General features: G+C 38.4%; 1 protein-coding gene across 11 annotated transcripts in view; it reads right to left on the bottom strand.

Annotated features, from left to right (window-relative positions):
* Nucleotides 1–15,931, bottom strand: part of LOC131683134 (uncharacterized) — a 1,279,861-nt gene that overhangs the window by 408,145 nt on the left and 855,785 nt on the right. For all 11 annotated transcript variants that reach the window (XM_058964951.1, XM_058964952.1, XM_058964944.1 and 8 more), the window contains 2 exons: nt 1,701–2,334; nt 1,393–1,628 (listed from right to left, as the gene is read on the bottom strand). In XM_058964951.1, coding sequence (XP_058820934.1) covers nt 1,393–1,628; nt 1,701–2,334 — 870 coding nt within the window. The remainder of the gene's footprint in view (nt 1–1,392; nt 1,629–1,700; nt 2,335–15,931) is intronic.

Genomic DNA, 15,931 nt, shown 5'->3' with positions numbered 1-15,931 from the left:
GCAAATACCTTCTGTATAAGATTCCGCATTTTATCCAAACGATCGCCGGGTAAAATCAGCACCGACACGATAGAAACCACGAAAAAATTCATCGCGTGATTGAATATTATTAAAATATTTTTTAGGACAAAAATACAGATTTAATTTTGGCAACCCTGCGCCCGGCGTCCCAATACATGATACATCCGTCCGAATCTGTAATTCTTATCGTTGATTCACGATACCGGAAACTGAAAGCTAGGATCTCTTCCCCCCTGTCAGCCTTGTCCACCATCTCTCTACTGTCTCTGATAGACAGATGTGCGACTTCGCCCATTCCCTTGAATATCTTCCCACAATTTGTGTGTCCCGCTGTCTTCTAGTTTTAGTTGATCTATGAATAATTTCGTTCATCTTCTGGCAGTCGCGCTAGTGCATTGAGTACACGCTGCTCTGAATAACTAGCGAAATCGTCTTAATGCATCAGCCGCTGCTCGTTCAGTTGGCCATATGCGCGACTTCTGGAGGGTTAAGAAATGCCCAAAAGTACCACTACTTAAAAATAGCCCTAATTAATCCCCCTAATCTTAAAATTGAACCACCCCCTCTCGTTATTTCTAGTTTTAATATGCTTGTAAAATGTTCCGTTTAGTTAATAATTAATTGCTCCAATAATCTCCCTTCTAAAAATCCCATTATGATACAAAAAACACACAGAACAACCCCCCCCCCCCCCCCACCGTAATCTTACGAATATTATATTATCCCCTCTTGTATTAGCAAGTTAGCTGTAAAATTTCTTTAGTTGCATTATATGAAAACGAAATAATATTTAAATGTGTATCCCCCTAGTTTTAAGGAAATCAAAATGAAAAAAGGCACCTTTGAGCTAACGCAAACGTGCCTTATCAAATACGATTTGAATAAAGAAGATCAATCGCACCCGCACTGCCGCTTGCCAGACCAAAACAAACCAAAGGTCACACGCCAGTGCACATTCTAGCGAGCACTCAAGTGTGCACTACAGTGAATACATCGCAGTGTACTCTGAGGCACGCGCGGTGGTGAATTTATCTGAACGCGCCACAGAGAATTTAAGAGTAAGAGAGTGCGGTTCTCTTGCACCAAGCTATCCCATCACAAACGCACACATTAAAGCGGTATATGCAGCTCCGATAGAAGGAGCGTTCTGTTTTTCTGTGGTGTGTGATCATTGTATTCTCTGTGTAGGCATGGCACCGGCGCGCCAGTGCATCACTAGGGTGAAGTGACATCACTGAACCACTGTGGCTCGGTGGCATTGTGTAACTTTAGAAATGAGTCAAACAAAAGTAAACAGAAAAAATACCCCCAACTCCACGCAATCAATTATAAATCCTATTGGCACCTGCAAAGGAAAACTTTATTTCTTACTGTTTGCTTTATTTCTCGATCCTTCGCCAGTCGTTGTCTATCCATATCTACGATGCCTTCCTGATAAAATTCACTGGTCTTGCAACGCCCCACAAAATGATCATCAAATTCATCGAAATGCATTACTATCTGTTCGCCCAATTTGGGTTTAATAGGGTCCTCCGTATCATCAGATGACGTATTAAACAATTCACTGCTTTGGCGAGAGTGATCTTCCGACAATCGCGAATCACGACCTTCAAAATAAATGATACAAACAGTTTGCATATAACATAATATAATTATCTACACATTGCTAATCTACTTACCCGCATCAAAATTATCGATCAAGTCTGTTCTTAGGAGAAATTCCTTTTCTATTTTTTTCTTGTCTTGCATAATGGAAGTAACTTTAGATGGTGGCTCTTCGGAAAACTCTATTATTTCACTGTCCATTGTCCCTTCGACACCAAGAAAGCTTGATCGTTTGAATTGTATTTCGTTTTTAATGCGCTTCGTTGAATTCATATGCTTGAAGCTTTCTCTAAAATTACTTGGAATAACTTCTTTTAGATCCTCATGAACGTTGTCGGTTGGTGGCGGTGGCGGTTTCTCTTTAGGGGGTTCTATATTGTTTATGCCAATTGATAACTTAATTAAATCTTCTTGTAATACGTCACTGCCAGAACTGATAGCAACTAACTGCAAGATGTCAACATTCTCATATAGCGAAATAGGTTTAGTCTTTGGTACTTCATAGTATGGATTTAGTGCCTTTGACACCTGATAATAAGACTCATTTTCAAAATTTGAGATATATTTCGAAACGTGAAAGGCATCCTTTTCAACATCGCTTACATTCTGATAAATAGGTTCCTTCATATTCGTACAACACGGTTCGTCTACAGTTCCATCCAGGTTGTCAATCGCTTGGAAAGCCATTTCAAGGGCGTCATCTAGTATCTATTGTAGATTGAAACAAATCAGACAGATGTGCCGTGTGAAAAAAGAAATTACTTGCATGATGCATAAGTAATAGAGACAAAAACTTATATGTAATGGTTTTTATTAAAAAAAAGCTGAAATTGCACCCACCAATAAATATTTAATCAATGATTGTTACGAAAGTGGTTATGAAGCATCTCAAAATATATTAGTGAATGTTAGAGTGTGTGTGATGTAGAGTAGTGATGACTAGCATTATCACGGCCTTCGAAATAATTTGCTGAGACCAGTGATGCCACAAGTACAGATTTATCTAGAAAGGTACAGATTTTTAAGAATTTTTGGTAAAGATTCTGTACGGTACAGATTATAGATTTTTGTAAATAAAAACAGATAGGTAAAGAATTTTTAGCGTGACAGCAGCGTAAAATAATTAAACACTGCAAACTCAGTAAACAGTCGTCAAATATTATGTTAGATGGCTGATAAAATTACGGCGAGAAACCGTCGACATTAGGTTGCGAGATATGAGGAATCTGTTTGCAGAAAAGAGATTATAACTACTAGAGGTCGCATGTCACTGTTAACACTAAAAATTTATCATCTCGCTCTTACATATGCTAGGCCCATTAGTTTGACACATATTGCCCCAGATACACACATATCAAAGTAATGGGATACAATATGCTAGAGCGAGACCCCATGTTTCAGTCCATGAATACATGGAGACAGTAGCGCTTTGCTCCTTCTAGTAGTTATAATCTCTTTTGTTTGCAGCAAATCATATGGTGCCTGCCATAGTTAAGGTTAAAAAGAGAAACCGCAAAAATCGAAAACGAAAAAAGCAGTTCTACATAAGCTGATTGATTTTTATGACACACGGTGTGGAAAAATCTGCTTTTTTCATTTTCTATTTTTGCCCATTCTCTGTCCAACCTTAAAGCAGACAATCTTCTCAGATCTGCTCGTCCTTCATTCAGACATCATCCCTTTGATTTGAGCAGGTTTCTCGCATATCGCATCTAGAAAAACTCTAGAAAGAGAACTGCCAAGACTCCATTTTGAATCGATTGGTTTCGGGTTTTGCTATCAAAAAACGATTCCAATCGAACACTACCTATACTTGTTTTCTATTTTTGGTCACAGTTGGTAAATGCTATCGTTTTTTATTGGTATTTTTCGGTGATTATATTAAAAAACTCTTACTGTTGACGTTTCAGCTTACTCGATTATAATTTCAGCCATCTTCAGAACTCTTTACAATAAAAATACAAAAAAATACAATAAATTTCACAGATCACAATTTACGTTAAAAACGATCACGACTTACATTTAACCCCATTCGCCTCTTGCTATCGCTGGTTGAAACAAATTTAAACTAAACCTACAGCGTCGTTGCTCCCTCGTCTCCTGTGAATTGCTGCGTTGATCGTAGCTTGTTGAGAAGTCCATTATACGTGCTAGAGAAGCTAGCTGCGTCACGTTGAAGATTCACAGCTCTCTCCTCTCGCAGCTTGATGTGGAGAACCTCAGCAGTCAGCCTATTGGAATCATTGTTGATTCTCTCCAATACACGCGTTCTGTTGAAATCGAACTGATGTCCACACTCTCTCGCATGCTGCGTTAGGCCGGTTATAGAGGTGCTCGTGCGAATTGAATTTTTATGCTGGGCCATGCGTTTTTCCAGAGTTTGCGATGTCTGTCCTATGTACTCCCTATTGTCGCATCCACCACACGGAATGCTGTAGACCACATTGGTCTGTTGCATCTTTGGGATCCTGTCCTTCAACATAGTAAAGATAGTGTTTTTAATTTTGTCGGTCGGTTGGTACGCTGCGATGATGTCATTCTTGAGTAACACTTTTCCTATCTTCTCGCTTAGGCAGGGGATGTATGGGATGGAAATGTACTTAGCTATTTGCTCGTCTGTACTCCTGGTTTGCAGTGAGTTGTATAGTGAGTGTACCCTCTGTTTCAGTACACGCTGTATGAAGTGTTCCGGGTAGTTGTTGTTGCGCAGGATATCCGACGCTTCTTTTATGCTTACCTCTCTCTTCCCCGCATCAGTAAGCTTTAGCACTCGGTCGAATAATGCGATAGCGGTATTCTTTTTGTGGGCGCGCGGACTCTCTGATGTGTAATCAAGGTATCGTCCTGTTGTCTGTTTTGGGAGCCATTTTTTATCTATTCTCTCTTCCCTTCTAGTTAATAGGAGATCCAAGAACCGGATAGATTCATTTTCTTCCTTTTCCACTGTGAATTTTATGCTGTTGTGATCTTTTTCGAACTCCTGGATGACAGCATCGATCTCATTCTCCTTACCCACCAGAAAACAATCATCCACATACCTTCGATACACTACCAGCGAAATATTTTTTTTTTTTTTGAAGAACAGAAAGCGGCAACTCTATGGAGCAGGGTTACCAAAAACACAGAATAATCTGTATTTATACAGATTTTCAGCCATTTTCAGACCAAGAATCTGTATGTGCAGATATACAGATTTTTGCATGTATGTACAGATATACAGATGTTTGAGAAGTGATGTTAGTAAACCAATTTTAGAAATATTTTTTTTAGCTTCAGTAATATTTCCTCTCTGTCTGTCTCAGCTTAGCCCTCTATATTAGGCTGCGGATGCTGACGAAGTCGACTTAAAATGACTTTTACTGTCAGCCGTGTTGACAAACATTGCATCACAGTTTAATGGCAGTGTTGGTAAATCCGGCTTACAGTAAAAGACATTATTTATGTCGACTTCGTCCGTGTGCACAGCCTAATTAAAAAAATTTCACTTTTGAGAGTGGTCGCTCATTCTGAAAGGTAAAGGTTTGTAATACACTCAGGTTGGCACCCAGCAAACGCCTGGCTGAAGTCTACTTCCGGAAACGTGAATTGTAATGCTCTGTGACTTTGTTAATTCTCAATTTTTTGTCCGAAAATTCGACAGCTACATTGGTCGACTTAATGTATGTAACATTATATATCAACAAAAGTCATTAAATGAAGAAGAAAATTATTTTTCCATGGTGCACATTGGTAAAGTTCAAGTTTCTGGATGCAAAATATCAGAACGATTTGTAGTGTTTTTTTTAATGTAAGCAGGTCCTTGCTTGACTGATTTAAACCACAGGAATTAATCTCTGCGATAGATAATCCAACAAAACGTTAAACAACTCAAATGATTCGATACAGATATCGAAACAGATTTTTCGAAGAGTAAATACAGATAAAAAGATTTTTTAGGACAAAAATACAGATTTAATTTTGGCAACCCTGCTATGGAGTGGTACAAATAGCGCTAAAAGAGGAAGATTGGAGAACTGTACAAGTGATGGTGGAGAAAAAAGCAACGAATGTGTACAACAAGACAAAACGTTCTAAAATAGATAAACTCAGCAACCTGAAGCGAAAAAAGATTGAAGAGATCAGCCAGCAGCCGGGATGGATAGAAAATACAACGAGCTACGAAATCCCCGACTACTTGGAACGAACGCTTCTTCTTGGACCCAACTTCAATATACAGACAAAAAGCTCCATCCCATACGTGAAACTTGTCGCCGATGTAGAGACAGCAATACAGAACAAACCACAAGCTGACGAAATTAGAGCAGAGGTTTCTACCATCATATCCAACTACGTCAACTATCAAAACCAACCACGAACGAAAGAGAACGATTGGATACACAAAGACATAGTGCGCAGCAAGAAGTTCTTGCGAGAGAACCCAGACCTATATGTTGCAAAGGCCGACAAAGGAAATAAAACCGTCCTGATATCAGCCACCGAGTACCACCAAAAAATGACAGAAATGGTAAATAACCCATCTACTTATAAGCAGCGTAAGGACAATCCTACGAACAGAGTGCTAAAAAGGCTAAACAGCATTGTGGAGCAGTGGTGGTTAGACCAACACATTGACAAAGCCACCAAATACAGACTTAAATTGTACAACTGCGCACCACCGCGGATCTATGGTCTTCCTAAAATCCATAAGGAAAACTGCCCCCTCCGACCGGTAGTGTCCACCGTTGGCTCAGCAACGTGCCGTATGGCTCAATACCTTTCAGGAATATTGAACAATTTAGTGGGAAACCATGTTCGCAATAGCTTTGATTTCGCAGAAGAGATTTCTAAGATGCGGGTACCGGAGGGATGTGTACTATACTCGTTGGATGTGGTGTCCCTGTACACAAATGTGCCTGTAGACAAAGTGTACGAGTATGTTGAGGAACGTTGGAACGAACTACAACACATTACAACAATCCCATGGGACAGTTTCAAACAGGCGATGAAAACAGTCCTAGAAGCGTCATTTTTTCAATACGATGGAAAGTATTATGACCAAATATTCGGAGTACCGATGGGATCCCCACTTTCTCCCGTCGTTGCCAATATAGTGATGGAGAGGCTAGAGAGAGAAGCGATAGAAAGATTGAAACAAAAAAATATTTCGCTGGTAGTGTATCGAAGGTATGTGGATGATTGTTTTCTGGTGGGTAAGGAGAATGAGATCGATGCTGTCATCCAGGAGTTCGAAAAAGATCACAACAGCATAAAATTCACAGTGGAAAAGGAAGAAAATGAATCTATCCGGTTCTTGGATCTCCTATTAACTAGAAGGGAAGAGAGAATAGATAAAAAATGGCCCCCAAAACAGACAACAGGACGATACCTTGATTACACATCAGAGAGTCCGCGCGCCCACAAAAAGAATACCGCTATCGCATTATTCGACCGAGCGCTAAAGCTTACTGATGCGGGGAAGAGAGAGGTAAGCATAAAAGAAGCGTCGGATATCCTGCGCAACAACAACTACCCGGAACACTTCATAAAGCGTGTACTGAAACAGAGGGTACACTCACTATACAACTCTCTGCAAACCAGGAGTACAGACGAGCAAATAGCTAAGTACATTTCCATCCCATACATCCCCTGCCTAAGCGAGAAGTTAGGAAAAGTGTTACTCAAGAATGACATCATCGCAGCGTACCAACCGACCGACAAAATTAAAAACACTATCTTTACTATGTTGAAGGACAGGATCCCAAAGATGCAACAGACCAATGTGGTCTACAGCATTCCGTGTGGTGGATGCGACAATAGGGAGTACATAGGACAGACATCGCAAACTCTGGAAAAACGCATGGCCCAGCATAAAAATTCAATTCGCACGAGCACCTCTATAACCGGCCTAACGCAGCATGCGAGAGAGTGTGGACATCAGTTCGATTTCAACAGAACGCGTGTATTGGAGAGAATCAACAATGATTCCAATAGGCTGACTGCTGAGGTTCTCCACATCAAGCTGCGAGAGGAGAGAGCTGTGAATCTTCAACGTGACGCAGCTAGCTTCTCTAGCACGTATAATGGACTTCTCAACAAGCTACGATCAACGCAGCAATTCACAGGAGACGAGGGAGCAACGACGCTGTAGGTTTAGTTTAAATTTGTTTCCCCCAGCGATAGCAAGAGGCGAATAGGGTTAAATGTAAGTCGTGATCGTTTTTAACGTAAATTGTGATCTGTAAAATTTATTGTATTTTTTTGTATTTTTATTGTAAAGAGTTCTGAAGATGGCTGAAATTATAATCGAGTAAGCTGAAACGTCAACAGTAAGAGTTTTTTAAAATAATCACCGAAAAATATCAATAAAAAACGATAGCACTACCTATACTTATAACATTGAACTTGATGCCATACAACGCCGGGGCATACGTTGCCAAAAATGCTGCTTTGAAGTAGAATACTTCTAACGTTTCAATATAGGGGTCCCGTTTCAAAATTTTCTGCCGTAATTTTACCCAATTGTTTAAACTTAAATATCTACCGTTGTACTGAATGGAAAAATAAGATTATTACGCTATCTGATTGGAAACATGTACAACAATTTTGTATCCAATTCGGTAGTATGTATAATTACTAAAAATAGCGGAAATAATGGATTTTATGAAAGTAGTAATTATCTTATCCATTATATGGGAATTTCCGGCTTATATGGGAATTTCATATGTGACCGGACGGTTTAGTCCATATTTCCGAACCCATATAAGCTATCCGTAGCGATTTTATAGACATCTGTGGGGATATTATAGCTATCATTTGGGACTAAGTTTGTGAAAATCGGCCCAACCATTTCCGGGAAACTGATGTGAGTTCGTAAATTTTGAAAGATGGCCGCTTTTCTCGGGCACTTCCGGAACCGTCTATGGTGGTCAATGTAGTCAACGAACGTTTGGTTGGCCGTCGGTGACCTAGAACAGCAAATTTAAGTTATTTGAGAGACATTTTAGCAAAATTTTGACCTTTTTTGCTTTCATCGGAGTATCGGTTTGAATCACAATTGATCGCACGCCACAACCTGTAACTCCGGAATCGGAAGTCGGATCGGGATGAAATTTAATAGCAATTTACGGGGACGCAATACCTTTCATTTGAAACCAAGTTTAGTTGAATCGGTCTAGCCATCCCCGAGAAACCGATGTGACTGTTATTCTGAATTTAGATACTTCCGCCGGGGCTTCCGGAACCGATGATGGTGGCCAATGTGGTCAAATAGACTTTGAATGGATGTTAGTGACCTAATACTACAAATCGAAGCAGTTGTGGTCATATTTTGGAAAAATTTTCACCTTTATACATTCATTGCAGAATTGATTAAAATCGACATTTTCTGCGTGGTCGTACTCATCACCCTGTAATTCCGGAACCGGAAGACGGATCCATTAGAAAATCAATAGCAGCCTATGGGAACGTTGCACCTTTCATTTGAGACTAAGTTTGTCAAAATTGGTTCAGCCATCTCTGAGAAAAATGAGTGATATTTTAGTCTCATACACACACAGACACACATACATACATACACACATACATACACACAGACATTTGCCGAACTCGTCGAACTGAATCGAATGGTATATGTCACTCGGCCCTCCGGGCCTCCGTTAAAAAGTCGGTTTTCAGAGCAATTGCAATACCGTTCTATTGAGAAAGGCAAAAAGGTGCGAAATCGGCAAAGTCCCAAAAGGTCGATCTTTATAAAAAAATTTCGAGATAACATAAAATCTCGACGTTTCATGCATTTTAAAGATGTTTGGCATCAAAAATACGAATTCGATTTCTGAAATTTCATGGGGAAAAAAATTTTGAGTTCCGGCTTATATAGGAATTTCATATGTGACCGGACGATTTAGTCTATATTTCCGGACCCATACAAGCGATCCGTACGAAATTTTATAGACATCTGTGGGGATATTATAGCTATTATTTGGGACTAAGTTTGTGAAATTTTATAGGCATCTGTGGGAATATTATAGCAATCATTTGGGACTAAGTTTGTGAAAATCGGCCCAACCATTTCCGATGTGATGTGAGTTCGTAAATTTTGAAAGATGGCCGCTTTTCCCGGGCACTTCCGGAACCGTCTATGGTGGTCAATGTAATCAACGAACGTTTGATTGGCCGTCGGTGACCTAGAACAGCAAATTTAACTTGTTTGAGAGACATTTTAGCGAAATTTTTACCTTTTTTGCTTTCATCGGAGTATCGGTTTGAATCACAATTTGCAATGTGATCGCACGCCACAACCTGTAACTCCGGAACCGAAAGTCAGATCGGGATGAAATTAAATAGCCATTTATGGGGACGCAACACCTTTCATTTGATAGTGGCCAATGTGGCCAAATAGACTTTGAATGGATGTTAGTGACCTAATACTACAAATCGAAGCAGTTGTGGTCATATTTTGGAAATATTTTCACCTGTATACATTCATTGCAGAATTTATTAAAATCGACATTTTCTGCGTGTTCGTACTCATCACCCTGTAATTCTGGACCTGGAAGTCGGATCAATTAGAAATTGAATAGCAGCCTATGGGAACGTTGCACCACAGATAACAGACGTTTAGGCTAGAACAAAATTTCTTCAAAAACCTGTGTAAACTTTCAAATTAATAAACGTTGGAAATCCGTGTTTCACTATTGCCATCTGCGCAACTGTTTGCTACACGTGTTTGACAGCCGCACTCTAACTGCATTGTATCGATCTGCAAACGTTTGCCAAACGTGTTTCAGACGTCTAATTTATTCGGAATTTCAGTGGCGGGTATTTACACACGATTCAAATCGAGCCTAAACGTCTGTTATCTGTGGTTGCACCTTTCATTTGAGACTAAGTTTGTCAAAATTGGTTCAGCCATCTCTGAGAAAAATAAGTGATATTTTGGGTCACATACACACACAGATGCACATACACACACATACATACATACATACATACATACATACATACATACATACATACATACATACATACATACATACATACATACAAACAAACATACATACATATACACGCACAGACATTTGCCGAACTCGTCGAACTGAATCGAATGATATATGTCACTCGGCCCTCCGGGCCTCCGTTAAACAGTCGGATTTCAGAGCAATTGCAATACCTTTCTATTGAGAAAGGCAAAAAGGAACACAACAAAAATTCGTTAGTTTGTGTTTTGACTTTGTAAACGTAGCAGCTGCCAGGGTTACCAAAAACACAGAATAATCTGTATTTATACAGATTTTCAGCCATTTTCAGACCAAGAATCTGTATGTGCAGATATACAGATTTTTGCATGTATGTACAGATATACAGATGTTTGAGAAGTGATGTTACTAAACCAATTTTAGAAATATTTTTTTTTAGCTTCAGTAATATTTCCTCTCTGTCTGTCTCAGCTTAGCCCTCTATATTAGGCTGCGGATGCTGACGAAGTCGACTTAAAATGACTTTTACTGTCAGCCGTGTTGACAAACATTGCATCACAGTTTAATGGCAGTGTTGGTAAATCCGGCTTACAGTAAAAGACATTATTTATGTCGACTTCGTCCGTGTGCACAGCCTAATTAAAAAAATTTCACTTTTGAGAGTGGTCGCTCATTCTGAAAGGTAAAGGTTTGTAATACACTCAGGTTGGCACCCAGCAAACGCCTGGCTGAAGTCTACTTCCGGAAACGTGAATTGTAATGCTCTGTGACTTTGTTAATTCTCAATTTTTTGTCCGAAAATTCGACAGCTACATTGGTCGACTTAATGTATGTAACATTATATATCAACAAAAGTCATTAAATGAAGAAGAATATTATTTTTCCATGGTGCACATTGGTAAAGTTCAAGTTTCTGGATGCAAAATATCAGAACGATTTGTAGTGTTTTTTTTTTGAATGTAAGCAGGTCCTTGCTTGACTGATTTAAACCACAGGAATTAATATCTGCGATAGATAATCCAACAAAACGTTAAACAACTCAAATGATTCGATACAGATATCGAAACAGATTTTTCGAAGAGTAAATACAGATAAAAAGATTTTTTAGGACAAAAATACAGATTTAATTTTGGCAACCCTGGTCGACATAAATAATGACTTTTACTGTGAGCCGGGTTTACCAACACTGCCATTAAACTGTGAAGCAATGTTTGTCAACACGGCTGACAGTAAAAGTCATTTTAAGTCGACTTCGTCAGCATCCGCAGCCTAATATAGAGGGCTAAGCTAAGAGAGACGCAGAGAAAATATTACTGAAACTAAAAAATATATTTCTAAAATTGGTTTAGTAACATCACTTCTCAAACATCTGTATATCTGTACATACATGCAAAAATCTGTATATCTGCACATACAGATTCTTGGTCTGAAAATGGCTGAAAATCTGTATAAATACAGATTATTCTGTGCTTTTGGTAACCCTGCGTGTAGCTCTTATAGACCAATAGAAATAGGAGTGCCCCAAGGCAGTAATATTGGGCCACTGTTATTTTTATTGTATATCAATGACCTAGGTAGACTCGGGTTAAAAGGGACTCCTCGTCTTTTCGCGGATGACACAGCGTTGTTCTACCCGAACAACAACTGCCTGGATATTGTACGCGACATTGAATCGGATTTAAAAACACTAACGACGTATTTCAACGAAAACTTTCTTTCCTTGAACCTATCAAAAACTATTTCGTTCATCTAGAAGAGCTATAGGCGTGCATCCAGACCCAAGAATGGGACAGTCTGTAATTCAGGAAACTAACTGCTTCAAATATTTAGGACTTCACTTAGACCCCACACTCTCCTGGATTGAGCATATAACATCTATAGAGAGAAAAGTTGCATCGTTATGTGGGGCTATGTGTAAAGTATGCTCTTTTGTAAGCTACAAACGCTTCAAAACAGATGTCTTAAAATTATTTATAAAAAACCATTTATTTATTTATTTATTTTTTATTTATGTACCCTACTATTTTGTTATACAATAATAATGCCCATAACATTTTACCTTTGCTTGGGTTGACTAGCTACCAAACAATAATATACATCCACAATGCTTTGCATAATACTATTGCTCATAATAATCTAGAATTTACAACAGGCATTCGAGCTCACAGCACTAGACAAGTCAATCATTTATTATACTCCAGAGTATCTTCGAACCTTGGTCAAAGACGCATTTCTTTCATCGGACCTAAGTTATTCAACCAGCTTCCTACTGATTTAAAGCAAATAACATGTCGCACTCGTTTCCAAGCAAAATTGAAACTAATTTTAAAAAATAAAATAGGAGAATTTTTAATATAAACTTCGTTCACCACCAATCGGGCTTATTCCTTTAGCTATAATTGGTTAACATTTAACAATTGTTAATAAAAACAATTGATAAATGCATTTTTCTAGCAATAAATAATAAATAAATTTAAATTATTATGAGCTTCCTGCAAAGCTACGATGGGACCCTTAAAAGGATTCTTTTCCGCTGGGTACTCGCCGTAGCTTCTTGTCAAATTTTGTGTTTTGTCGGTCTCGTATTGTTTTTTTTTTTGTTCTCAGCGTTTCCGCAGTTCGTAACTTTGTTTTGTTGTGCTGACCTTTTTTTTGTACGCTGAGAACTGATGTGTTCACTACCAGGGGGCTCCGTTTGTGAGCTTTTTAGTGTGGGGGTAAGAGGCGGGCTATTAAAAAAAAAGTATCTCATGGTGATTTCGGGAAGGTTTTTAAGAAGAATGTTGAAAATTCCATCATAACCTGGAGCTTTCATATTTTTTAACTTTTTCATGATGGATTTGATCTCATCATAGTTTGTTTCAACAATATCGTCTAGAGACAATACTTGATTTGAAACGTTTTCATATTTTTGTAAGACTTCGGTTTCAATAGGACTCACAACGTTGAAATTAAAATTATGGACGCTTTCAAACTGCTGAGCAAGTTTTTTAGCTTTTTCTTCGTTTGTAAGAAGTATGTGGTCACCTTCCTTCAAAGCTGGAATAGATTTCTGAGGTTTCTTAAGAACCTTGGAAAGTTTCCAGAAAGGTTTAGAATTTGGCTTGATTTGTTCAACCTTTTTCGCGAAATTTTCATTTCTTAAGAGTGTGAATCTATGCTTAATTTCTTTTTGTAGATCCTGATAGATACATTTCATAGCAGGATCACGAGAACGTTGATATTGACGTCTTCGAACATTCTTCAAGCGAATCAGAAGTTGAAGATCGTCGTCAATAATAGGAGTATTAAATTGTTTCTGTATTGTTGGTACTGATAAATTTCTAGCATCAACTATAGAATTACTTAAATTTTGTAATGCCGTATCAATGTCAGCTTTATTTTGTAAATCAAGGTCATGATTAAAATTATTCTCAATATAAGTTGTGTACCTTTCCCAATGGGCTTTGTGATAATTGAACACTGAGCTAATGGGATTGGAAACAACTTCTTGAGAAAGTGAAAAAGTTACTGGAAGATGATCAGAATCAAAGTCAGCATGTGTAATCAATTCGACTTTGATCTGTCAATACCAAATCAATTGTTGATGGATTCCTTACAGACGAGCAGCATGTAGGACCATTCGGGAACAAAATTGAATAATAACCAGCAGAGCAATCATTAAAAAGTAGTTTACCGTTGGAATTGCTTTGAGCATTATTCCGGGCTCGGTGTTTGGCGTTAAAATCACCGATTATGAAGAATTTCGACCGATTTCTTGTAAGTTTTTGTAAGTCTCCTTTCAAGAAATTCATTTGCTCGCCAGTGCACTGAAAAGGCAAATAGGCTGCAGCAATAAAAATGATACCAAGATCAGTTTCAACTTCGATACCCAAACTCTCGATCACCTTGGTGTCAAGAGACGGCGTAACGGAATGTTTGATCCTGAGATTAACCGCTATTGCGATTCCCTCGCCGAATCCAACAATTCGACCAAATCGATTAATAACAAAATTAGAGTTACTCTTCAATTTAATATTTGGTTTTAAAAAAGTTTCGGTCACAACGGCTATATGCACATTATGTATCCTCAAGAAGTTGAAAAATTCGTCTTCACACGTTTTTAATGAACGAGCATTCCAATTTAATAAATTTAAATGATTATTTAAAGTCATTATAAAACTTTAATTTCATTACAATTTTGTTAGCAAATTCCCAACCCGCTTGAAAAGCTTCAAACATGGAGGTAGAATTTAACATGGCAATCATCATAGGTAACATAGACTCCTATAGGTATTTTAATTTTTCTTCCGTTACGCTACCTAGATCCATTGGACTAAAGGAAGCGTTGGGTGTAAACGAGATTGAGGGCGTGGTAGTTGCAGCCGTTATTTTGGCATTGCTACCTGCCACTGAAGCATAAGATGACACACCATTGTAGGATGGTGTGACGGAGGTAGAAGAAGTTGTTAATCTATTTTGAATCGGATTAACGCGTTTTCTTGAAGTGTACCTGAAGAAGTAGGTACATTTTTTATTTATTTGTTGTTTTTGTTGTCTAGAACGAGAATTTATAAATTTTTCTCGAACAGGACAACCCCAGAAATTCGATTTGTGATTTTCGCTACAATTAGCGCGTTTGAAACTTTTTGTGGTTTTTTTCACCGGACAAGTATCTTTCGTGTGCGATTTATCACCACAGATCATACATTTGGAATCCAAATGACAATTTTTGTGCCGTGCCCAAAGCCTTGGCATCTACGACACTGGGTCAGATTTTGAATTCTGCCCCCATGTCGTCTTTTTCAATTACTTTCAAATTATTAACCTCATTACGGTTAAAATGAATTAAATATAGCTCCTGGATAATTCCAGAGCGTACTGGCGTCTCATCGCCGGTAGCCTTTCTCTTCATAAGAATAAATTGTGAAGGAGAAAAGCCAAGTAAATTTTTCAATTCGTTGGATATTTCATCCAAACCCAAGAATGGGACAGTCTGTAATTCAGGAAACTAACTGCTTCAAATATTTAGGACTTCACTTAGACCCCACACTCTCCTGGATTGAGCATATAACATCTATAGAGAGAAAAGTTGCATCGTTATGTGGGGCTATGCGTAAAGTATGCTCTTTTGTTCCCCAGCATGTACTTCTAAAATTTTATTATGCGCACATCCACTCATTGCTGAACTACCTTGTATCTGTGTGGGGCCGTGCCAGTATCTCGAATCTGAAAAAGCTACAAACGCTTCAAAACAGATGTCTTAAAATTATTTATAAAAAACCATTTATGTACCCTACTATTTTGTTATACAATAATAATGCTCATAACATTTTACCTTTGCTTGGGTTGACTAACTACCAAACAATAAT

This window comes from Topomyia yanbarensis, chromosome 2, assembly GCF_030247195.1.
Source record: "Topomyia yanbarensis strain Yona2022 chromosome 2, ASM3024719v1, whole genome shotgun sequence".
NCBI classification, from domain to species: Eukaryota; Metazoa; Arthropoda; class Insecta; order Diptera; family Culicidae; genus Topomyia; species Topomyia yanbarensis.
This window is presented reverse-complemented; position numbering and strand designations above follow the sequence as displayed.